General features: G+C 48.4%; 2 protein-coding genes across 3 annotated transcripts; both read left to right on the top strand.

The window, feature by feature from the left end:
- The first annotated feature begins 6 nt into the window (after positions 1-6).
- On the top strand, positions 7-12281 carry Tac3 (tachykinin precursor 3). 2 transcript variants are annotated; one of them, XM_074083710.1, is made up of 8 exons: positions 7-2305; positions 4893-4973; positions 5508-5626; positions 8562-8667; positions 8893-8922; positions 9597-9650; positions 10008-10082; positions 12004-12281. In XM_074083710.1, exons 3-7 carry the CDS (start codon positions 5513-5515, stop codon positions 10079-10081), a joined length of 378 nt encoding a protein of 125 aa, XP_073939811.1. In that variant the 5' UTR covers positions 7-2305; positions 4893-4973; positions 5508-5512; the 3' UTR covers position 10082; positions 12004-12281. The 2 variants fall into 2 exon arrangements, with proteins under 2 accessions (XP_073939811.1, XP_020018786.1); XM_020163197.2 differs by lacking the exon at positions 7-2305 and having other exon boundaries at positions 4815-4973.
- A 3482-nt stretch (positions 12282-15763) lies between these two features.
- Zbtb39 (zinc finger and BTB domain containing 39) lies at positions 15764-23510 on the top strand. The gene is made up of 2 exons (XM_020163201.2): positions 15764-15904; positions 17407-23510. The coding sequence occupies exon 2, from the start codon at positions 17451-17453 to the stop codon at positions 19584-19586; it is 2136 nt and encodes a 711-aa protein (XP_020018790.1). The 5' UTR covers positions 15764-15904; positions 17407-17450; the 3' UTR covers positions 19587-23510.
- Positions 23511-23842: the final 332 nt, after the last annotated feature.

The raw sequence follows: 23842 nt of genomic DNA, 5'->3' as shown, positions 1-23842 counted from the left end.
GAGACTGGGGTGGGAGTGTGGGAGTCAGGGATAGGGCTCAGGTCGCAGGTGGCCAATGGGCTGATTCATTAAGTGTGTCCCTGGAGGGAAGAAGTGAGGATCCCTGTCTTGGTGGAGACTGGGACCCTTTGGAGATTTAGCCTGAAAAGAAGCCCAAGACTGGAGGGCTCGTACAAACTGAGGTGAGCGGGGAACCCAAGATCCTCTGCACCAGGAACTACATCACCCCTCCATCCCCAAACTCAGCATTGAGCTGCATCACACCTGCCTCCTGGCACCCCCTTCCTTTCCATATATGGGAGATGTTAAGCTTCTGCCAACAGTTATCTTGCTAATCACTGTCCCACAGCTGGGGCCTGCAGCTGGTGGCTGTGGGCAAACTCTCCCACACCCAGACTTCCAACCCCATGACTCCACCCCTTTCCTCTTGTCTTTCTCTGTGTCATTGTCATTATTTTTTTCTCAGTCTCCAACTATCTCACACCATCTCATTCCCCATTTGTGTGGGCTCTGATTAATATTAATATGTAATATTTTGTAGAATGCTTTATATATTTTTCCAACTCCCTGTTTATATCTTTTTCCCCATAGACTCTGTCTTGACTCACTGTCCTTCCTGGTCTCTACCTTTGGGATACTCATATATTTGTAATGAAATTTAGATCTGCTGTCTGTGAGAGCTACAAAGGGCTACCATTGTTAATCTCTGGAAATCTCTTCCTCCTTTCACAATCTCCACCTTCCCTGCCTCTCCCTGCCTCCTCTGCTGAGCTCTGAGCTCGCTGTGCCTTGAGGCTGGGGTCCCTCACTTTGCTTCCATCGGCAGGCAGCTCACGGCCCCAGGTAATCATGCTGGCAGGGAGACCTGATTAACTTCCCTTCCTGCCTGCAGATTAATCTTGCTCTCTGAGCACAAATACCATGCTTTGGCACACCCTGCTCAGAGCTGAGATGGGACCCAGGCGTCAGCTCTTGCAGGCGGGTGAGGGGCTGGAGGCTGTCCTGTGGGGGATGTGTCCAGAGGAGGGGTAGCTCAGGTTCTAGCTAGCCTCCCTCCACCCCGACAACTCTCTCATCCTTGACTTCTCAAAATCAGGCCACGAATATCCTGTCTGGCCGAAAAGGGGTGGTGACCTGAGGCTGATCGCCCCAGCTCTCTGCCTCATCTCCTGCTCCCAGGGCCCAAATTGTCGTCACTTTCCCAGTGAAGTGTCTGGTCATTTTCAGAAGCAATTTCAGGAGAAAATGCAGCTGCTACTCCCTATCCTGCTTTTCTTTTCCTAGGGCTGAGGGTACTGCAGGCTCCTAGAGTGGGGGTGGTAGCGGGAGAGAGCTAGGTCTCTGGTCTCCCTGCCCAGCCATGTGGATGGATGCTATTTCAAGGACAAGGTGGGGCTCCTCTCCTTCTCTTTTACCCTTTTATCTCTCCCTTCTTCCTCTTTCCTGTTTTCCCTTTTCTTTTCTTCTGGAGCCTAGGAGTCTGAAGACTATAGGTCACAGTTTCCCCACCTGTGTAACGGGGCTGGAATTGGCTTTCTCACCATGGGAGACGAGGGAGTTCTGGTATCCGTCCTCTTCTTCCAGCCCTCTTCCCACCTCAGTCCACCTAGCACTCTCAAAGTCTAGATTGTTTCAGCCTCAGAGGTACAAGCCATCCTGGATGCCCTGAATCCCCATGAAGGAGCCATTCTAGCCCCTCACAGCTTATTCAACTTTGGCATAGTCCTCCTGGTTCAGTCCATTTCTTCCCCTGGGCTCTGAGGGACTCTCCCCATTCCTTGCTCTGTGGATTATTCCAGCTGTCTCCTGGTTGCAGGACATGGCTAGACTCAGAAACTGGTGCCCTTCCATTTATCGCTGGCATCTCTGCCCAGTGTCACAGGTAACTGGGGCCCTGCTCTCACCCCAGCACCTTTCCAGAACATTGAGGGAGTCCACAAGTCAAACGTGGTGGATCATCTTGTGTGCACAAGTGTGTACTGGGTTGGCCTTCACCAGTCACTCCTGGAGACGGCTGCCTAACCTGTCTTCACCTCAGTACAGTGGAACACCCCCTTTTTTGGCCTCACCCCCAACAAAGAGGGGGAGCCACAGAGTGAGTGATCTGCTATCAGGAATACTGGACTTAAATGTCTTCTTCTCTAGACTGGTGACAGCATCTGAGATAAAAAGTAGATGTTCAAAGAAAAAACATCTTAACTGCAACAGGCACTTCACATACGATTTGCATACGATTTGTGGGCAAAATGAAGCCGCCTGCTCCAGCTCAACAATGCCTCCCTCCTTCATCACCTTTCTAACTTAGGTTAGTACCAGCTCTTTCAAGTCTTTGCTAATCCCAGAGATCAAGGGGCGATCAGTTCTCCCTACCATCCCCTTGCTCCCCCCAGGCTTGGCTCCTGCCATCCTCTGTGAGATGCCAAATCATCAAAGGACATTATTCATGGTGAACCTTTGCTGAAGCCATGCTTCCCTGGTGCCAGAGCTTGGGAGTGGGGATAGATAGGGTGGGAGGAGGAGGAGTTGATGCAGAGATGGGGTGCAGGAGGCTTTTGGTCCTCAGTTTTTGGTCTCACGCCGCCTCCTGCGTACCCTGCTCCCTCTGACTGCCTAGCCTGGGCTTCCATGTCCAAACTGGTGGGGGTAGGAGAGAAGGAGGAGGGAGGTAGTTAGGTCCAATTAGGAACAGCACCTGGGCTTCTCAAAGGAATGAACCAGTCATGCCATTTGCATGGAAACAGCCTCCTATTTCTGTTTCTCATCCCACCAAATGCTCCAGCCCTGGGTTCTGGCCCATGTTCTTTGCCCACACAGCCCTGCAATTAACTGGGTAATGAGAAGCTTTGAATGAGGCCCCATTAGCCTCTCACATAATAAAGAGGCCTTGATACCCAGCTGCTGCCCTCACTCTGGGGTGAACACAAGACCCTGTGCAACCAGGGTGACTTCTGTTAGTATGGTCCAAGTCTCAGGGTGAGTGAAGTGAACAGAGAAGATTTTAGGACCCCAGAAGTCTTTGAGAGGCTCCATGGAGAATCCATGTTTGGGACTGAGATAAAAGAAAGCTGACTCTGGCTTCCCTTTTCATTTTATAAATGAAAATTTTTATCAAGCATTTATTATATGCCAAATTCAATGGGGAGAGGAATATAATAGCAAACAAAACAGACAATTTTTTTGCTCTTGTGATGCTTACATTCTAGTGGGGTTGGTGTATTTGTGTGGCAGAGACACAATAAGTAAAACACTAGCATATTAGATATAATTACTGCATGAAGAAAAAACACCAAGAGGAGGATATATAGAGTATTGAGGTGGTAGTATATTTAGGTGGGGATATGCAGAGAATTGGGGTTTAAGCAGGGTGATTGGGGGAGGACTTGTTGAGCAGGAGTCTTTGTTGAGCAGTAAATAATAAGATGTAGGAGAGTAGAAGGTCGTAAATCTCTAAGTCTCAGATGGACTATTTGCTCCTTCTGGGAGAGTTCCCTGTTCCCTCACAGATCAATATTAATGCCAATGTAGCAACAAGAATGGGAGATTTGGAGTGAGACAACCTGAATTTGTGGCTGTTCTCTACTGATTAGTAGCTGTGTGTACTGGAGCTAGTGACTGAAACTCCTGGGCCTCAGTTTCCTCCTTGGAAAAACAGGCATTTCTTTTTTTCCGACTTACATGGGAGAAGTGATGAAAATCAATCAAATCACTCCATGCTGAAGCATCTTGCAAATGCTCAAGCCCTGCACCTGACCCCAACACTGTGGGGGCCACCTCGCTCGGAAGCCGGCTTTCACTGTGGATCTCCCTTACCTCTTCAGCACATTGGTCTTTCTCCTCTCTCTGGGTCTCTGATCCTGACCCTGGCTCTGCCTCATCCCTGGGGTTCTCTCCTATGGGTGAGGAATGGACAAATAAGCCCTCTCTGTGTGTGAACAAAGGGCTTGGAGGGTCAAAAAAGATGCCTGAGCTGCATGGAGACAGATTAGAGTGGGGAAAATGCAACCTGGAGAAAGAGGGAAGAAATTAAGAGATCCACGCTGAAACAGAGTGGGGTGTGTGGGGGTGGGTGGGGATGGGGAACAGGTCAGCTATGATGTTTGGTCCTCCTCTCTGAAACTACAGCAGGAAAGAAAGAATGCAGAACTCTAGAAAGAAGCAAGGAAGTCAGGCTAATTCAGGAAGAAGAGAGGAAGGGAAGCCCATAGGACTGGCTGGTGTTAGCACTGATGGGGTGGAGAGAGGCAGACCAAAAACTCTGTGCTCAGCAGCAGGACAGAAGCACTGATGCTCACTGGGGGTGAGGACAAATGTGACGGGGCACCTCAGGCTGGGAGGAAAACTGGGAAACTTAGGACTGGAGGGGATGCCAGACTCACTTCCAGTCCTCAGGTGGGGGCCTCAGTCTGGTGGTCCTGGTGGTGGCAGGGGCAGAGAGGTAACTGCCTGAGCTGTTCCAACCTGGCACGCAAGCTTGAAGGTTTTAAGGGTGAGGAGCTGGGGGCTGAACATGGAGGGAAAGAGGCCCAGGGAACATACCTATTGAGCTAGACCTGGCATGGTAGTTTTGTGACACACCATATGCAGCAACATACCCTAAAGTTCCTACCTTGGGTGCCTTCGGAATGTGGGCTGCTAGCACCAGCTCACTGCTGGGTCTGGTGTGTGTGTGAGTGTGTGTGTGTGTGTGTGCGTGCGCGTGCGCATGCCTGTGTGTCTGCAGCCTGCATCCTCTCCTCAGTAAGTCTCCCCCCTCCTCTCCAGCCACCCTGGGATTGGTGACTCTTGGCCCCTCCCCTCAGCTCCCCCAGACCCTCCCTGAGCCTTTATCAGGAACTGAGTTCCTGCCACCTTCCAAATCCCCTCCACTCTGTTTTTCTCTTTTCTCTTCACAGCAATTCCAGCGTGTGGGGAGTGGTGAGTGTTCTCAGACAGCTCCTGGATCCTGCCAAGCCAAGCTTAGAGCGGCTCCACAGGTAGGCATAGATGTTGGGTAGACTGAGGGGTCAGGGGCTAGATTCAGGAGGGAATACAGGAGATGGCAGCCTTTGCTAGGCAAGCCTCGTACTGAGGAGATGAGCAGAAAGTGCCTGGTTAATGTTTAGAACCTGTGGGTGCAGATTGATTTCTTCCACATCAGAAAGTTTTTCCTGAGTTTTGGGGTAATCTACTACTGGAAAATAGCATCCAGGACCCCTCCTCAAGCCAACTAAAGAAACAGGACAGTACATATTCTATAAATCTATCATCTTCCTTGTAAGCTAGAGTCCCTGCACCATTGTTCATTGCCAGGGTCACATCTTTGGAGCTATCTAATGGGGGAGTAGGGAAAATGTGCCCCCTTCTCAGAGATATATTCCATTCTCTCTCTCCAGACCAGAGCTTGAATGGGAAAGTTGGGACCTGGGAAAGCAGGGTCAAGCTCAGCTGCTGGTCAGGAATGTCTCCTCTGTTCTCACCAAACTATATCCTTCTCCTCTCTTCTGGGCTCTGTCCCTTTGCCCTCCCAGGCACCATGAGGAGCATCCTGTTGTTCACAGCCATCCTGGCCTTCAGCCTGGCTTGGAGCTTTGGGGCTGTCTGTGAGGAGTCACAGGAGCAGGTGGTGCCCAGTGGGAGTCACAGCAAGGTAAGGCACCCCTTGGAAGAGTCTTGGAACATCGCAGGAATCTGGGATTCCTACTGTCTGGACAGCTATAGGTAGGAAGATCGGTAGGTGGGATTGGGGGTTAGGTGGGTGATCCAACCAGGGCATTTTGTCTCCCTCTGGACCTTTCTGCCTCTAGTTCTCTCACGTTCTCACCATCTCCAGAATATGTCTGTAAGTGAATAAAAGGTGCCCTTCAAATATATTGTTTGGTTAGGGTTGATTGATTAGTGACTTGGTGATTGGATGGCGCTGTGAGGAGTGAACTAGGGTGGTCTGAGCATCTCTATGGTCCAGTTCTGCTCCTTGGTAGGGGGACAGATCTGTTCTACTCCTTAGATGGTATGAAACCCAGTGGGAATTTCTTTCCCAAGTGGTCATTTGCATACTAGTTCACCTATCAGTTAGTGTATTCTTTTATTTTCAATAAAATTCCCTATTCTCTATTTATTTATCCCTGTAACCTCAAATGCTTCTAAGATCCCAGCTCCTTCCCTTATCTCCTCTCCGTTGCTGCCTCTAGCCTCTGCTTAATCAGAATGGCAAAACAAAAAATGAAAAACAAAAAGCCAGGTTGAGCCACAATTTCTAAAGTCCTTTTAAGAAAAAGAACAGGAATTGTCAGGGTCAGTGCAGGGAGCACAGGGAGGATGTCTTTTCAGGGGTTTTAGATGACAGCATTTACATTGGTACAAATGCTTTAAGATGATTACAGGTGGGACTTATTACAAATTCAGTGTGTGAAGTCTAACTGCTTCTCCAGCTCCAGTCTGTTTAGCATCTCATTACAGGAGGTGGGCAGAGTATTTGAGCAATCTGGGAAAAGTGGCTGCCAGGAAGCCGTGTGCTAGGCAGAAAGAGAGAGCGAGAGAGAGATCACCAGGGTAGCCTTGCAGGTGGCAGCAGCTGCTTCAGATCCAAATGACCAGAACCCATGAACCCATCAAAAAATGACCAGGGAGTTCCAAATATAGGCAGTAATCCTGTATATAGACCCACAAAGTTCTAGCCCAGGTAGTCAGAGCATCTTGGTTTTTTGGACACAAACCTGCTGCAGTGCCTTTGGGCAGTGATATGGCCTCTCTGCCCCTCTGGTCTCCCAAACAGAAGCATTGGCTTCCTGTTTCTCTCCCAGAGGGTCTGTGTGGAAGAGGGAAATCAGGGTAGGAAGAGGGTAGAATACAGGCAACTAGGTTGATATGTATGGGGATGCATCCTGGATAAATGCACTTCTGTGTATACACAGCAGCCCAAGGACGCCTGGGCTCTGGAGAGAGGCACTGCTGGCATTCAAGGTGAGAAACTCCAAACACAATCATCATCATTGTCTCTCTGTGGCTCTAATTAACTAGGTGGATGGCATGTACCCACCACCTTGAGGTGCCCAAGTTGCTAAAAAAAAATCATGAGGACAGTCAAGAGCCCCTGCTGGGCAGGAGTTCTAGAGTCTGAGGTTCTGCTGGTGGGGAGAAGAAAGGACACCATTCTGAGCATATAGCCTTCCCAAAATTCTAGATCCAGGGCAGAAAGGGGAGAAGGAGCAAAAACCAGAGTCAGAAAGCCATGGAGAGGAAGAGGAGATGAGAGGCAATGATGAAACAGGAATAAAACATCCATGGAAATTTTGCAGAATAGGGGAGTCTCAGGTTTGCAGATGTGCCCTGGCTGCCTAGGTCCAAGTTCTGTCTGTAACTCAATCATGGGGCACATATCAGAGGACACTTGATTAGTCAGACAGACCTTTTCTTGAGAGTGGGGGAATTCATGACTCACTTAGTGAGACAACCACATCCTTGGGCAAAATGATCCTGATATGTCAGGGAGAAAAGAACCTATGGCTCTTGTCACCAAGAGGTGGCAGGAGCTGGGATAGAGACCCAGGGGACAATTGACTTTGAGGTTGGAAGATAGCATGATCAACTGTCCCAGTTTGAGAAAGTTCTGTATCCTGGAAGTCTTTAGTACTGGGCAACCCAGATAGTTGGCCAGCCTGAAGGGCTGCCTCTGCCAGGGCTTCTCAAACCTCCCTGTGCATATGAATCACCTGGGAGTCAAGTTTAAATACAGGTTCTGTCCCAGAAGGTCTGGGGGTAGGATTCTGCATTTCTAAGCTCTTGTGATGCTTGTGCTGTCCCATAAACCACTGCCCGTGACCTGCATGGGTATGCTGCGTGAACCTGACTAAGAGTGGCGGGGAATGAGAAATAAGACACACACAGACATACAGACATAAAACAGAAAAGCTGGGGACAGGAGGGCTACATGTTCCTGATGGGAAAACATGAGCACCTACCTGAGCAAGAGTGTTTATTTAATAGGTCAGTAGAAGGAAAAGACTCAGGTAAAAATCAAGCTTCAGCAATTCTTTGATACAAGGTAAAAGGAATGAGGTCTGGTGGGCTAATTTTCCTAAGGCTATAGAAGATTAATTACAACACATCAGTTCTGGAATCATCAAGGCACACAGGACACCTTATCTAAGGTATTCATTAATCTGGCATCAGAGAGTCTCCAAAAGTTCTGGTACTTTATCTAGTTTTGCATCAGGTTTCTGGTATGCGGATACAGCAGGTTGTATCCTTCAAGGAGATGTGAGAACAAAGGTTAAGGCACCAGGTGCTGGGAAAAATATGATAGAAGAGACTGCAAACTTCTACCATGGAGAGGCTGTGCAAACTCCTATATGGAGAGGCTGTGCAAACTCCATTATTCCCAGTCCAGGGTCATGCCTGGTCCCCAACAGACCACCATTTGAGTACCCACTTCTCTTTGAGAATAAACCAGAGGATATCCTGAAAGAAACAGGGTGTTGGATTCAGCTGTGATGGCTTCAGGATCAGGCTGTTTTGTGTGGGAAGATAACAAGTGGGTGGTGTATGAGTCCCCACCTCACCCCTCTGTTCCTCTCCTCTACAAGGACTCTGATCTCTACCAGCTGCCTCTGTCCTTACTGCGAAGACTCTATGACAGCCGCTCAGTCTCTCTGGAAGAATTGCTGAAAGTGCTGAGCAAGGCTAGCATGGGTAGGAGGTGGCTCTGGGGAGAGAGAGGGGGCAAAGAACAAAATTCTGAAGATTTAGATAGACTTGGGAGACCCCTTTTCAGGAGGGAGGGAGATGGGGTGGCTTAGTGAATGGGTCAGATGGGCAGTGGCTTAGTGAATGGGTGAGGATTGTGACCAGAATTCCCCTCTAGTCATCACTTTCCAGTATCCACTCCCCATTTACACACTCTTCTTGGTTTTTCAGATCCTAAGGAACTGTCACTTCCCCAAAAACGTGAGTAGCTCTCCTCCCTCCCTATCTCTGCTGACCATTTGCCCAGAGCTCTATGGGCATGGGGCCCAGGAGCCATTTTGGCTGGCCCCATCTCAGCTGGTGCAGAACATATGCCAGCTGCAACTGCTCAGCCAGCCTTTCTGAGTGGGAGAGGACACGGGGGAATTAGGCGGAAGCAGGTGTGAGGGGTGTGGGAGACTGTCCTCCACTGCTGGTCATTAGGAACCAAGAGGGTATCCTGGTGGCAGTGAAGATTCTAAGTTGGCCACCCATTGAGGTAGAGAATTCCTTTACTGGAAGAGAAGGAGATGATAAACAGAGAGGGTGAGCAGAGAGGATATGCCTGCTAGCTGGCGGGGTTGGGGGGTTCAGGATGTGGCAAGATAAAGAAACAGAGACCACTGAGCATGGTTGTGCATACCTGTAATCCTAGTGGTACAGTGGCAGGAGGACTGCAAGTTCGAGGCCAGCCTAGGCTACATAGTGAGATTGTGTCTAAGAGAGAGAGAGAGAGAGAGAGAGAGAGAGAGAGAGAGAGAGAGAGAGGGAGGGAGGGAGAGAGAGATGGGGGAGAGGAGAGACAGAGAGAGAACAAAAATCAGTCTCAGAAGTCTTGACACATGTATGTGGAAAGCATTGCTAGTTCTGTTGACAGTGTTGGCCTTTTTCTACAGGTGACATGCATGATTTCTTTGTGGGACTTATGGGCAAGAGGAGCAGCCAACCAGGTAGGAGTGTGTGGGGTATAGTGAAAGATTTTAGGGTGTGGGGAGGATATGTCATAAGAGAAGTGCCTTCAATTTGTCACTAGAGGGAAAGATGAAGACATCTCAGTTATACTGAATGCTCCTTGGCTCCTTCTTCCCAGTCAGCTTGGAACCACTTGGGTGCTCCCTGGTGCAGAGTAGGAGGCCTTTATAAGATAGTCCTGCTGTAGCCAGGAGAGGGACAGGAGGTTCTGCTCATCCCCATTCTTCCAGCTATCCTTCCAGTGCTATCCTTCATAGCCAGCCCTTCACTGCTTGGTCAGGCTGTAGGTTATGTTTGGAAGAACCCTCCTAACTACACTGTTTACTTCACCCCAGACACTCCTACCGATGGGAATGAAGAAAACATCCCCAGCTTCGGCACCCTTAAGTATCCCCCCAGTGCAGAATGAGGTAAGCACTGTTGGCAGGAGAGAGGGGAGGAGACTTTGTGTGTTTGCTAGTTGTGCATTTCTTCAGCTGCTGCAGACACTAATGCCCATAAAATACACAAATACATTGCCAGTGGCCAGCACACTGTGGGTCAAACAATGACCCTCAGTGACACTTGGAGGCATGTGTGCACATATATACACTGACTTCCTCTTTTTTCATCTTTTTTGCCTTTGTCAAGGAAGGAGTGAGTGGTGGGAGATGGGGAGAGAAGGGGTTTCCTTGGGACTTTTCCAGTGGTCAGCTTCTGTTGTTTGGACCCTGTTGTCTGTACAAAAGATGCAGAGGTTGTCATCTGATCACTACAGATACCATGTCCAATTCACAGATAGAGCTTTTGCCTCCCAAGCAGGCTGAACCTTTTGGCTCAAAGTCCTGAGATACAAGCATGGAGTGCAGTCAGACACAGGGTGATTTAGGAAGAGAAGCAAGGAACACTTGGAGTCTAATGCAACTAGCTGGAAACTGCATCTTAGCCTCTGTGCATAACTAAAGCATAACCTGAGTTTGAATCCTGGATTTGCCATTCTCTAGCTGTGTCTCCTTGGCCAAGTTACATAACTTCTGCACCTCAGTTTCCTCATCTGGAAAATGAGTGCAATGATAGTATCTCCCAGGGTTGTAGTTTTTGAGAATGGAACAAGGGAAAGTATTCAGAATGATGCCTGGTACACAGTGCTGTATTATGGATCTCTGGCCTGGGAAGTGGGGGGAAATCCTAGTGTCCCTTGGTTGGCTCTGGTCTGCCTGGTGAGAGCTGTCTGGATGGACCTCAGGCCTGAGTGGGCTGATGGATTCCTCGCTTGTTCACAGTGTGAGGACAGCCTCCTAGGGAAGTGCTTAGTTAAAATACAGAACCTTTTGCCTTGAGCAGCATTAGCTACTCAACTGATGGCTTTTCACTAGCTTCCAAGGAAAGAGGGGTGTGACAAGAAGTGGGAGAAGGATTGGGAAGCCTCAGTAATCACACACAGCTTCCTTCCTCTCTCCTGTGCTCCCAGAAACCACACTCACTGGTCTCAAGGTGGCAAGCCCAAGACCCGAGATGCTAGCTCTTGGTATTTCCTGTGGATGACTCTCTGGGGCCAGGGACTGGGTCTGGCCCCCTATTTACTGTTGGGTGAGAGGGCACAAAGAGCTGTAATAACCGTAACTCGCTGATTACATGGTACTTACAGTATCATTTTGCTCTCATTAGATGGTTATTTCAGTCCTGCTAAAGGCCAGATAATTATACGAGCAGCTATATCTGGATGACATACTCTCCTTCAGCATCGTGCACCGGCCATAACGATAATTACAGTGCAATTTTGCCATAGTATTTTATACAAATAGCAAAAACAAGTGCATTGTAGAAATCTACTTTGAATGTTTGCTGGTGAATCTGAGTTCTTTCAGAGGGACCAGGTCCATAATCACAGCCTTCTCAACCTGTTAGGTGCCAGGCAAAATGGGACATAAGGTCCCTGGAGGCTAGTATTTAAAGGATATTAGAAGAGATGGATCAACACAGATCATTGTCTCATCTTATTTCATTCATGTGAAACTATTGAAAATGGGAGTGATCAGAGCCTGCCCTTCCTCTGGGAGGTTTCTGGGAAGAGACGAGACTGGATAAGGTAGGGGGAGCATTAGCTCCAGGGCACCTTGGATGGGCCGTGTGTGTCCCAGGTTCCTAGGGTCACTATATCTTTCTGTGTGGGTGCCACAGACCAGGCACAGGTGTTCACATGATAAACAGCAGCAAGAAGGGGTGAGCACCTGCAGCTAGGAAAGTCACTCCTCCCTCATGGTGAACCTCCCCTGCTTCCCTACCAGGTGGTAAGTGGGAGTTTCAGAGGATGAAGATATGATTCAGGCTTTTTCTTTGTTTTGTCCTCAGCACTCTACTTTCTGGATCCCTGAGCTGCACCACGAAGACACTGTCCCCCGTCCCAATCAGAGGTGCATGTTCTCCTATTTCCTTTTCTCTTCCCCATTATTGTAACAGTTTTGTGTTTTGACTCCTTCTTCCTGGCTTAGCATAGGAAACTGCACAGTGAATGTCCCCAGTCCCCAGAGGCATTGACTGCAGAGTCTATGGATGGACTATAGTTTCTGTAGTGCTCTACATTAAAAATATACTGTCTCTCTGCTCCTCAGTAATAAAGGATTTTTACATATGCGTGGTGATAAATTGTTTGGTGATTGGTGAATGGGTTTTTCTTTTTCCTTGACTCTTCTAGTTACACTATAAATACACACATACATAAACATGATACACACAGTGTTTAAATGGAAGTACCTTCATTTTGTACACAAATTGGTTGCCTCCATAGTGTCTTACACAGGGCCTTTCACATTAGTAACTGGTTTATTTAGTGATTAAAAGAATAAATACATGAGTTTAGAAGAGAGTTTCGCAGACCAGTTTCACGTAAAGAAAAAACAGATTCTGAAAGCTTTTCTGTATTTCTAGACCTCAGACTCTGAATTTGATCCTGCTTAATTAGAGAGGGAGGTACCCTGCCACAGAGGAGGATGCACCATTCTTCTGCCTCCACTGACCAGCATGGGTTCTGTGGGGATGAGCTGGTGACTCATACACAGATTTTATACTCTTGTAGGGCTGTTGAAAAGCAAACACAACTCAATTCAGCTAGAATGGAGGGTAGACAGGGAAATTACTGCAAAGGCCAAGAAAGAAAGGAGTAGATCTCTTCAGTGGGAACTGTCTTAGTTATATAAAGACAAAAAATATTTATTTCAGATTCTTCTCTAATGTGACTGTTACAGCACATTAGCCCCCAGAATGTGGGAGGCCCTAAAGTGTCATGGACTTAGGTGTGGGTATCTGTTATTAATCTGATGTGTCAGTGATCACAAATTACTGATTCCAATGGGAACTCTGTACTCTAATGGAACAGTCTGGAAAATCCTCAGGCTCCCTAATCTTAGCCTGGTGTCAGGGCCTTGGTTGCGCCTCTAAACTCCATCAATAAAAAGTCAACACTCAGTGATCTGAAGGCAGTTTCAGGACCTGGGAGCCAAAGGCTATTACCTGAAGTTCTTTTACCTCAGTGAAAGCTTTATCTTCCAAGAGCTTGAGTGGGGCCACATAGGACTGAAAGTTGTACAGTGAGGGTGGGGAAAGGAGAAAGAGCTTACTTTCATAGCCTGAGATCAAAGAACACCTCCATCCAGATCCTAGATCCTTTCTCTACTGAAGTATCTCTTTGACTTTTCAAAATCAGGTATCCATAGGGAAGAAAAGTGGGGACACTTTCACTGAAGAATTTCTTTGGGTCATAAAAACTTTAAGTTAGTTCTGCTCAAACTTGGAGTCAGGCATATATGCGGACATGAGATAATTGCTTGCCAAGTATGAGCATAAATGCAGAAAGGTTGCTCCCTGGTGGGGCTGATGAAAACTGCAGTACGGGGGATTCCAGGAAAAACAAAAACAAATTTTAAATTAGATTCTTCCCTTCTTCTCTCCCTTTCTCTCTCTCTCTCTCTCTCTCTCTCTCTCTCTCTCTCTCTCTCTCTCTCTCTCTCTCTCTCTCTCCTTCTCCCTTTCCCTCTCTCTTTCTCTTTTTCTTTCTTTTGACAGGATCTTATTATGTAGCCCAGCCTGGCCATCCCGTGTAGCCCAGGCTAGTCTGGAACTATCTGGAACTACCAATATTCCTATCTCATCTTCCAGAGTTCTGAATTTACTGGGGTACATCACCAAGTACAGCTTCTCAGATTCTCTTTCTGTGCTTGGAGACCGTATGAAGGGTTCTGGACCCTCCTTGTCCTGTTGTAAAGAGGTTGATGCTAAGGCTATCTGATCAAGTAGACAGTCAACTAAATTCCTAGTACTTTCTTCCCCACTTAGCTTTGTGCATATGTGTCATTGTGACTGTGTGGCAACTGACTTTAAAAAAAAATTAAGCAATATAAACTTTCATCTATACCATTCAGATGGTTTGTTAGTTCATGAAGTTTACTGGGGTCAACACTCCCAGAAATACCTAAGGCATTTGGTTAGAAAGGTAGAACAGACATGGTCTTTGCAAGTCCTGGACCACATGTCTCTAGAGTCATACTGCTGGTCTGCTGGTTGTGTGATGCTGGCCTCACATAACTATGGGGCACGGGCCTGCCCAATGGCAGGAACATTGCCCTTTCACTACAGGGCAAAGTGGAATTTCCCACCCCTCGAGTACGCTGTGTGTCACTTGGCTGTTTTTGTGACTCCTCACTAACAAAAGCTACATAAGCTAGGTGTTGGTCGCTCGCATCTTAATCCTAGCTGCCCAGGAGGCAGAAATCAGTAGGATTGCTGTTGGAAACCAGCCCAGACAAAAACTTCTTGAGACCCTATCTCAAAAACATCCGACACAAAAACAGGGCTGTTGGAGTGGCTCAAATGGTACAGAGACTGCCTAGCAAGCGTGAGACCCTGAGTTCAATCCCCAGTACTGCCAAAAAATAAAAATAAGAAAGAAAGAAAAGATGCAACACTAAAAGGGATGGTGGAGTGGCTCATGTGGTAAAGCACCTGCCCAGCAAGTGTGAGGCCCTGAGTTCAAACTCTAGTACCACGAAATAAATAAGTAAATAAAATAAATGCTACATATTTGGCACAGTGCTTGCCTTCAGTATTATCTACCGTCAGTTCCTGAGATTGTGGCAATGAAGACACACAATGTCCCAAATTAACAAGAGAACTGACCATCACGGAATGACCAAACTGGCTTAGATCAGATGGCAACATCCAGTGTGTCTTCTTCTCACTTGTCTATCACAGAATTACTGAATCCTACCATGCAGGTCCTGGGAGTTGTGCCTGGTTGCCTGGTATTCTCAGGCAATGGATGGGATGGCAGAGAGGATGAATGGGTCCAGAAACTGCAGGTTTCTTCCCCGCTGAGAAGGCAGAGTGTGGTCACCAACACCTCTCATGTCTTTGGTTGTGGAGTGGAGGCAGGCAGGGTAGGTATTTTTGATTTAATGACTACTCTTGGGTAGGAGCATTTGATGAGAGGATTTGAGAGAAGGGTGAGGCAGCAGCGTGAGCGAGTTCTAGAAATAGTCAAGGAGGACAGGCTTGGGAACTGGCCTGGGGGCCAAGTTGCAAACTTCCTTCAGTTGGCCATCTAAGTGGAAGGAGGGACAGTAGTAGATTATCAGCAGGGTCCACCCATTGTCTAGCCATCAAGTGCTCCTTCATTTGTCTGTTCACACAGGATTTATTGAGCACCCATCATCTGTGCCTGGAAGCGTGGTTATGAGTGAGTCGGGTATAAAACCACGGATCCTTGTTTTCTGGAAGCTCGCAGCCTAGTGGAGGCGGCATAAATAAATCAAATAAGCTGATAACTTCTCGTAAAACTGCATCAGCGGACGTTCTGAGAAACAGCTTTGGAAGACAGACGAGACAGACTGAGAACGGGGAGGTGAGTTCAGACCGGGCTTTTCACTCCCCAAAAACATCAGGACGCGGTAGAAGGCAGGCGCGGGGTCGGCGGGCGCGGACCTCGCGCTCCACCCCGCCGTGGGGGGGCGCTGCCATCTCCCGGGCGGCGGGGGGCGCTGCGGGCCGGGCGGCGGGGGGCGCTGCCTCCTCCGGGACGGCGGGGGGCGCTGCGGGCCGCGCGGCGGGGGCGGCCCGGGCCGGCGCGGCGAGCGGCACGGCGGATGGAGAGTCTGGCCGCGGCCAGCGGCGCCGCCTCCTCGTCGGGCCGGGCACGGCGGGCCGGGGCCTTTGTGTGTGAGCTGGCGGCGGCGATGGTACTCGGGCCCCGCGGAGCCGGGTAAGTACGGCCGGGCGAGGGCTAACCCTGGCCGGGCCCGACCCCGGCCCGGCCTTTCTGTCGCCCTGGCTGGGCCCCTCCTGCCCGCTCCCCTCGGCCAGCCCCATCCTCCCGCCGCGCGCCGCCCGCCGGGCCCCGCCGTCGCGCCAGAGACCCCTTTCGGTTTTGCGCCCCCGGCCCCCGCCGGGGTCGCCCGGGGGAACCTTGCTTGAGTGTGGGGGGGGGCGAAGACGCTTGGGCCCCCCAGATGGAGTGTCCTAGCCCGATCCAACGCCCCGCCCTGGCGGATTGGACCTCCCGGAGGGGAGACCATAGTGCCCCAGATTGTTGAGGTTTCCTCCTTAGAAGTTGCTAATTTCCCCCCTGCCACCCCCGCTGAGGGTGCCAGAGTCCCGATCCGCCCACCGTGAATGAGTGGCCACCAGGGAAATGTGTGGCTGGTACCCAACAATACTCAGAAGCATGCTGGGCCCCAGAAAAAGTTGGGAGTTGTTGGGAGAATCTGATGAGATGGAGAAAGGGACTGTTGCACGGGGTGAGTCGTGAGACTCAACAGGCATGCAACCAGCATGCTTAGATATGCAGGGGTTGAAGAAAGAAAAGGTGGTATGGAACAAGACTGTAGGAGGCTTACCTACTTGATAGATGTCTTTCTTAAGGGTCCAGATTGTTAGTGTAAGATTGACATAAGTGTAAATCCTGGAAAGGGTGGTAAAAAGGGGATAAAATACAGCCAAGTAATATTAAACACCACAGTTGTGTTTTAGTTTGTTTTCTTCTTTGGTTCTGAGTGTTTAACTTCATCCACAGACGGCAGGGAATGTGATAACATCATCAGGAATGGTTTTGGTGAAGGGCCAGAGTAAGTAAGTAGTGTTGGTAGGGAGAGGTGGGAATTCAACAGTGTGAGATTTATTTTGAGATTTGTTTAGGGGCTGAAAGGACAGCCATGCCAGAAAATACCTTCCTCAGTAGCTAATGGAGCAAGAGAATAGACTCAGCCAGATAGGAAAGCTTGCATTTAGGAGGAAATTAATATAAGAAATTTGAGCCAGTTGCTCTGATAATGAAGTAGAAGATTGGATTTGGACGGGATGCCTTCTGCTCAGCTATAAGGCATTAGCTTGAGGCTTATAAAGTCCCTTACTTTTTTTTTTTGAGACAGTCTCCAGTATAGCCCAGGCTGGCCTTGAACTCCAGATCCTCCAGCTTCATCTTCCTGAGTGCTGGGATTATAAGCACACATCACCCAGCCTCTTACTAACTTTTAAGACCAAACTGATCAGATTTTTTTTCTCATTCCTTTTGGATTTTGTCATGATGACAAAATCATGTCCCCTGCAATTGAGTATATGCAGGGGACGAGGTCATCGTTGTTGTGTTTGGCCCCAGAATGGAGCAGCAGTCCATGTCCATTCATTCCTGCTCCCTGGGACTTGGACACATTCAGAATGTCAGTGTTTTCTCCTGCAGAGCCCATCTTTTTCTCTTGCCGTTCACAGATTAACCGTGCTGATAAGGAGGCAACTTCATAGGAGCTGCTAAGATGGGCATGAGGATCAAATTGCAAAGCACCAACCACCCCAACAACCTGCTGAAGGAACTCAACAAGTGCCGGCTCTCAGAGACCATGTGCGATGTCACCATTGTGGTGGGGAGCCGCTCCTTCCCAGCCCACAAGGCCGTGCTGGCTTGTGCGGCTGGCTACTTCCAGAACCTCTTCCTGAATACTGGGCTAGATGCTGCCAGGACATATGTGGTGGACTTCATCACTCCCGCCAATTTTGAGAAGATTCTGAGCTTTGTCTACACATCAGAGCTCTTCACAGACCTTATCAATGTTGGGGTTATCTATGAGGTAGCTGAGCGTCTGGGTATGGAGGACCTTCTCCAGGCCTGTCACTCCACTTTTCCTGACCTGGAAAGCACTGCTGTGACCAAGCCCCTGACTAGCACCAGTGACAGCGCATCTGGTACTCTGAGTTGTCCCTCAGCAGATCCCACCCATCCCCTTGGAGAACTCAGGGGTAGTGGGGAGCACTTTGGTCCTGATAGAAACTATGTGTTGGCCAGTGATGCTGGAGGAAGCTATAAAGAGGAAGAGAGGAATGTTTCCAGTGACACTAATCACAGCTTGCCTCTACCACAGCTACCACTGCCTCCAAAGACAGAAGACCATGATGCCCCTGCTCCATTCACATCTGTTCCTAATATGGCGACCCAGCCAGTCCTAGGCACTGTTAGCACAGGCATTCAGACCAGCACAAGCTCCTGCCAGCCATACAAAGTTCAAAGCAATGGAGACTTCAGTAAAAGCAGCTTCTTCACCCCTGACAATGCAATAGACATTACCACTGGGACCAACTCCTGTCTGAGCAATAGCGACCACTCCAGAGATCCAGGCTTTGGGCAGATGGATGAGCTCCAGCTAGAGGACCTGGGGGACGATGACTTGCAGTTTGAGGACCCCACTGAAGAGATTGGGACAGCTGAGGAGGTGATTGAGCTGAGTGATGACAGTGAGGATGAGCTGACTTTTGGAGAAAATGACAACCGGGAGAATAAGGCCATGCCCTGCCAGGTATGCAAGAAAGTTCTAGAGCCCAACATTCAGCTAATCCGGCAGCATGCTCGGGACCATGTGGACCTGCTCACAGGCAACTGCAAGGTTTGCGAGACTCACTTCCAGGACCGAAACTCCCGGGTGACCCATGTCCTATCCCACATTGGTATTTTCCTCTTCTCCTGTGACATGTGTGAAACAAAGTTCTTTACCCAGTGGCAGCTAACCCTTCACCGACGGGATGGGATATTTGAGAACAACATCGTTGTCCACCCCAATGAACCCCTGCCTGGGAAACTGGGTCTTTTTTCAGGGGCAGCCTCTCCAGAGTTGAAATGTGCTGCCTGTGGAAAGGCATTGGCCAAAGATTTCCATGTGGTCCGGGACCACATCCTCGACCATCTGAACTTGAAGGGTCAAGCCTGCAGCATCTGCGACCAGCGCCACCTAAACCTTTGCAGCCTCATGTGGCACACGCTCTCCCATCTGGGCATTTCAGTCTTTTCCTGCTCTGTCTGTGCCAGCAGCTTTGTGGACTGGCATCTCCTAGAGAAGCATGTGGCTGTGCACCAAAGCCTGGAAGACGCCCTCTTCCGCTGCCACTTATGCAGCCAGAGCTTCAGGTCAGAAGCTGCCTACCGCTACCACGTCAGCCAGCACAAGTGCAACAGTGGCCTTGATGTGCGGCCTGGTTTGGGGCTACAGCACCCAGCCTTCCAGAAGCGGAAGCTGCCAGCGGAGGACTTTATGAGTGAGGAGTTGGCTCTGCAGGGCCAACCTGGGAATAGCAAGTATAGCTGCAAAGTCTGTGGCAAAAGGTTTGCCCACACAAGTGAGTTCAACTACCACCGGCGGATCCACACAGGTGAGAAACCGTACCAGTGTAAAGTATGCCACAAGTTCTTCCGAGGCCGCTCAACTATCAAGTGCCACCTCAAGACACACTCAGGGGCACTTATGTACCGCTGCACAGTCTGTGGCCACTACAGTTCCACCCTTAACCTCATGAGCAAACACGTCGGTGTGCACAAAGGCAGCCTCCCACCCGACTTCACCATCGAGCAGACCTTCATGTATATTATCCATTCCAAAGAGGCCGAGAAGAGCCCAGACAGCTGACTGGGTCCCAGTAGAGCCAGTGGGAGCTCCCAGACGTCAGCCAGGATGGTGATTTTCTAAAGGCTGTTGGTCCCTCCCCAGCTGAAGTGACAGTTTTGCCTTGCTAGGAATTCTATTCTGTGTTGTGTTTAAAGAAGAAGAAAGAAGAAATAGCACACAAACTGTTACTGTTTTTGAGAAGCAACGGCCCTATCATATTTACCTCCATACCTGTTCTTGCCCACAAAGGGCTGCATTTTTGATTCTTTCGAGGTTGATTTTGGGATCTAGTCCAGCAGTCGTGTCAACTAGATCCCTTTCCCCAGCCTCTGTAGTTTTAGTTTACTGATAGGTTTTATGCTGCTAAGAATCCAACCAACAGCCTCACTTGATAGAGGAGGTGGAGAGAGGTTTTCACTGTGGGTATTACTGCCAGACCTCCACTGGGACAACCGGCTATGAAAAGGATTTGGGGAATGTGGTCATTCAGAAAGGACTGGTCAGCAGGGCAGCTCACCTCAGTACCAGGTTCCAGTGCCAGTCCTCAGCAGGGAAAAGGTGTCAGGGATGGAGGGGCCTTCTTGCTCCAGGGCCCTAATCTATTGACAGTGAAAATCTTAGGGCAGCTAGATCCAAACTGGGAACCAAGCTTTCTGTTTAGGTTGGAAAGCTTTGAATGATTCTGTGCCAGCAGAAGGGATGTCCTTTAGTGCCGCCAGATGGGACAGCCTGGATGGACAGAAGAGACTCCTCTTTTCTCCTCATTTCCAAAGAAACATGATTTTGTGGAGCAAAGGCCTAGAATGTCAGGCCTTTCCTGGAGGGCAAAGAGGATGGAGAGCCACTTTGATATAGTCATGTGTCATTCTGGCCATCTCCGGGGACCTTGAGTTTTCTGGTGGAGGAGAGGATGTCTCTGACAGTAGCAGCCTTGCCTTAATTTATATCCAGTCTCCCACCCAGAAGGGTTGGGCCTATAGTGTAGGTGAGAAGACCCTGTGAGGTGGTGAAGTGGCGGACTGTGATCCCTTCAGGATTAAAGGGGCCTGAGTAACTGGTGGCGTGTAGCAGGGTGTGCATTCTGACTGTCCCAGTCCAGTAACTTGTTTACTTTGTGCTAACAGTGCAGGAACTTTGGTACCTCACCTTTGACCTGCTGGAATTGATCCTAATTTGTCACTGCATCACCTCCAGGGGGTGCTGTTGGGTGGCAGGTGGTTCAGGCCTTCTCTAGGTAGCCCAGTACATGTGACTGGCTCCATTCTTATTTGATCACTGAAGGTGTCTTGCCCAAAGAAGGCTGGAGGGAAAGGGCTCTTGATCTTGCATACTTACAAGGTGGCACCTCAGTAGCTCATACTACCTCACCCTGCTCAGGTGAGCTCTGTGAGTCCCTGGCCTTAGCCGAGACACTGCCCCTAGTGGGACTTTGCAACACCCCAGGCTATTTCACAAGGAAGTGGTTGTCGTTAAATCACAAAGCCTTTTGAACGTTAATATTTATTTATTTTTTGTTTTTGTATACATATTACCAAGAATCTCTTTTGGATAAGAGTCTTAAGGAAAATGAGGTTCTCCCCAGCAAGTAGCCATATTCCAGGGGATGGTCCTGGCCGTAGATTTGGGAAAAGGTGTGTAACTCCTGGAGAATGTGATAAGCCTTTTAAACTAAATTTTCTTCTCTCTAGATAGTATCTAGCAGAATAAATCCAGAGACCCTTTAAGGCAATGGGTGTAAGTTTTAAAAAGTTGGGGCCAGGTAAATTCCCAGACCTTTCGCCTGCCTTTCATCCTGTGATGGAGTGTTTGAGGACTGAGTTGAGGGGATCACGTCACCTGAAGCACCTTTTCACAGCTACTCATCCTTCCTAAACTTAGGGAGCCTCCTGTCCTTGTCTGAATTAAGACATATAGGCAAACCAAAGCTCCATTCCTGTTGGGCCTGCTGCCTCTCTCCCCATCCCTGAATCGAGAAAGCCTCAAGAGTTAAAGCATAGCACTCTCTGGTGGCTCTCTAGTCCCCTCAGGTGATGAGATTTGTACAGTGACTGTTACAGACCACTTGGGGTATTCTTGTCAGGAAATCAGTGCTGACTTTTCATTCCTGATCAGCTTCCCACTACCTTACACTGACCATTAGGAATTTAAGAAGGAAATGTGTAACAGACTACATGCTTTTTGAGCATGAGGAAATCCCCCCACTCCCTGCAACGCAACACACACACACACACACACACACACACACACACACACACAAACATACACACACACATGCACACAGTTGGTGAGGACTGGGTATTTAATGGTTGGGTTGAGAATGGTGGTACTTATTGGAACCCAGACAGGTAGCTGAGAGTAAATAAATATGCTGGAGAAAACCTCTTCCTTACCAGAGGACATCATACATTCTTGGTGTTCCGTATATTTAACCTGAAACTGTGAAGTTTTCCCTTTTTGCCAGCAAACCAAAAAGCAAATCCTTGAAACACTAAATAAACAAAAACAGTATCCTCTAATACCCCTGAGGCTAAATGGTTGATCAGGGAGGCCCAATTGGTCCTAGTCAGACTTGTAGCAAGCAGGATCAGTGGCTCATGAGGCTCATTGACCAAATCCCGCCCCTTGGGTACCCAACATACTGAAACTCATCCGTGTGAAGTCATGTTTGCCTCTGCTTCTAGCTCACCCTTTCCTGAGTTGTTTTACTTGAAACACTTTATTATGGCAAAGGGCAGTATGTGACACCTGGTGGAAGGTATTCATTTTGTTTTGCATTTAAAGTTTTTAATTTTTTTGCTTCCTTCTCTCCTAGAGCCCAGTTTAGCACTGTGCCCTGCTGTGTTGCTCTGGAGTTCTGTTTGACCCTTGAGTGCTCTCTCTTAGCCTGTCCCCTTTTTCTTGTTCCATACTCAGGAGCAGCTACATACTTTGCAGAGCGCTTTTGTTCACAAATTAGGAATTTCAAGGTGGCAATTGTAGAGCGTTAAACCAAACTTGGGGCCATTCCCAGCTTGTTTCCTAAAGGGAAATGGCAATACTTGTGTGCCACACTGGGTTAAACAGCGGAGGCTGTTCCAGAGGTGGGGCTCAGTGCCCTGGCACAATGGTGACTCCTAATGCCACAGAACTGCTAGGAAGCTTTGCTGAACCTTACTATTTGGTTCTGAATTTAAGACTGCCTGGAAAACCCTACAGTTCATTGCTACTTGGGAAGAAAGGAGGTAAGGTGGGGGGTAGTCCCAGGTAACCCCTAACAATAAGGGGATGGGTAAAAGTTCTTTTTGATTCTTCTGTTCTGATCTGTCAGCAACCCTTTGTCTCCAGAAGAAAACTTTGGGCATAAATACCTTTTTCCCTGTCCAGGTTTTTGCTACTGATAAATTTTCTTCCTCTTCTGGCTTCCTGCTGTGCCCTATTCCCTAGACTCCAGACTACTTAACTTTGAAAGTGAGTTTAAATCCCTTTATAGATGGACACTGAATTCATTGGCATGGGAGTGGGCTATGTGGAACAGTCTGTACCCATCTGGGAGTCCCCATGTGTCCTTTTCCCTAAATCCTGCGGTGAGTCAGGAAGCAGGGTACACAGCGTTAGTTTCAATGTGATTATGTGTCATAAACTCAACATCAGAGTGAAAATGAAACTTCTGATTTTGATGTTTCTTTAACACCCTCCCCTGTCCAATTTGCCCTCCACCTCTAATAGCTAAAATCTCTTATGAAACGGAGAAGAGTTGTTGACGCCTAACTCCTTCCATTAAATTAAGAAGTACTGACCTCCTAATATTTAAGTGTTTACTATCTATTGCTGTAAAGTTTTGTATATTTTGTAAACTTTTTTTCCCAAATAGTAGATGTCTAAAATCGTTGTACATCTGATTCTTTTATATTCCATTGTTCAGCACAAAGTGTGGTTTTTATTTAGAATAAAAAACAGAAATTTGAATTGGGAGTTCTTTTCCTGCATCCTGTGAACATGCTCATAACCTTGAGTTTGAAACATCTGGACTCATCTCCTTTTCAATAACACATGTCAGCTCAGCAGATGCCAGAATTCTTTCAGATAGCACATTTTCCTTTCCTGTAGCTGGAATTCCCCAGGATTAACTTGTTGACTGGTTTTTAGTGTTCTCTGATCTATGGGCCTCTAATGTCTAGTTGGCCCCCCAAATCCAAAGGGATTTGGCCACACCTTTTCTTGCCATTACCATTTACATTATGGTGAGCAGTGCCTGAAAAGAGAGGAAAGAAGGAGGCAAAGGTTTGATATACTTTTGT

This window comes from Castor canadensis, chromosome 8, assembly GCF_047511655.1.
Source record: "Castor canadensis chromosome 8, mCasCan1.hap1v2, whole genome shotgun sequence".
In the NCBI taxonomy this organism is placed as follows: domain Eukaryota; kingdom Metazoa; phylum Chordata; class Mammalia; order Rodentia; family Castoridae; genus Castor; species Castor canadensis.
The sequence above is the reverse complement of the archived record's forward strand: the minus strand, read 5'-3'. Positions and strand labels throughout refer to the sequence as shown.

Bases quoted from the DNA above. Each gene is read 5' to 3' on its own strand.
- Tac3 (XM_074083710.1), top strand. From the start codon at position 5,513: ATGAGGAGCATCCTGTTGTTCACAGCCATCCTGGCCTTCAGCCTGGCT. The intron at 8,668-8,892 runs GTAGGAGGTGGC...TTGGTTTTTCAG, and splicing joins GCTGAGCAAGGCTAGCATGG to ATCCTAAGGAACTGTCACTT. The intron at 8,923-9,596 runs GTGAGTAGCTCT...CTTTTTCTACAG, and splicing joins ACTGTCACTTCCCCAAAAAC to GTGACATGCATGATTTCTTT.
- Zbtb39 (XM_020163201.2), top strand. From the start codon at position 17,451: ATGGGCATGAGGATCAAATTGCAAAGCACCAACCACCCCAACAACCTG.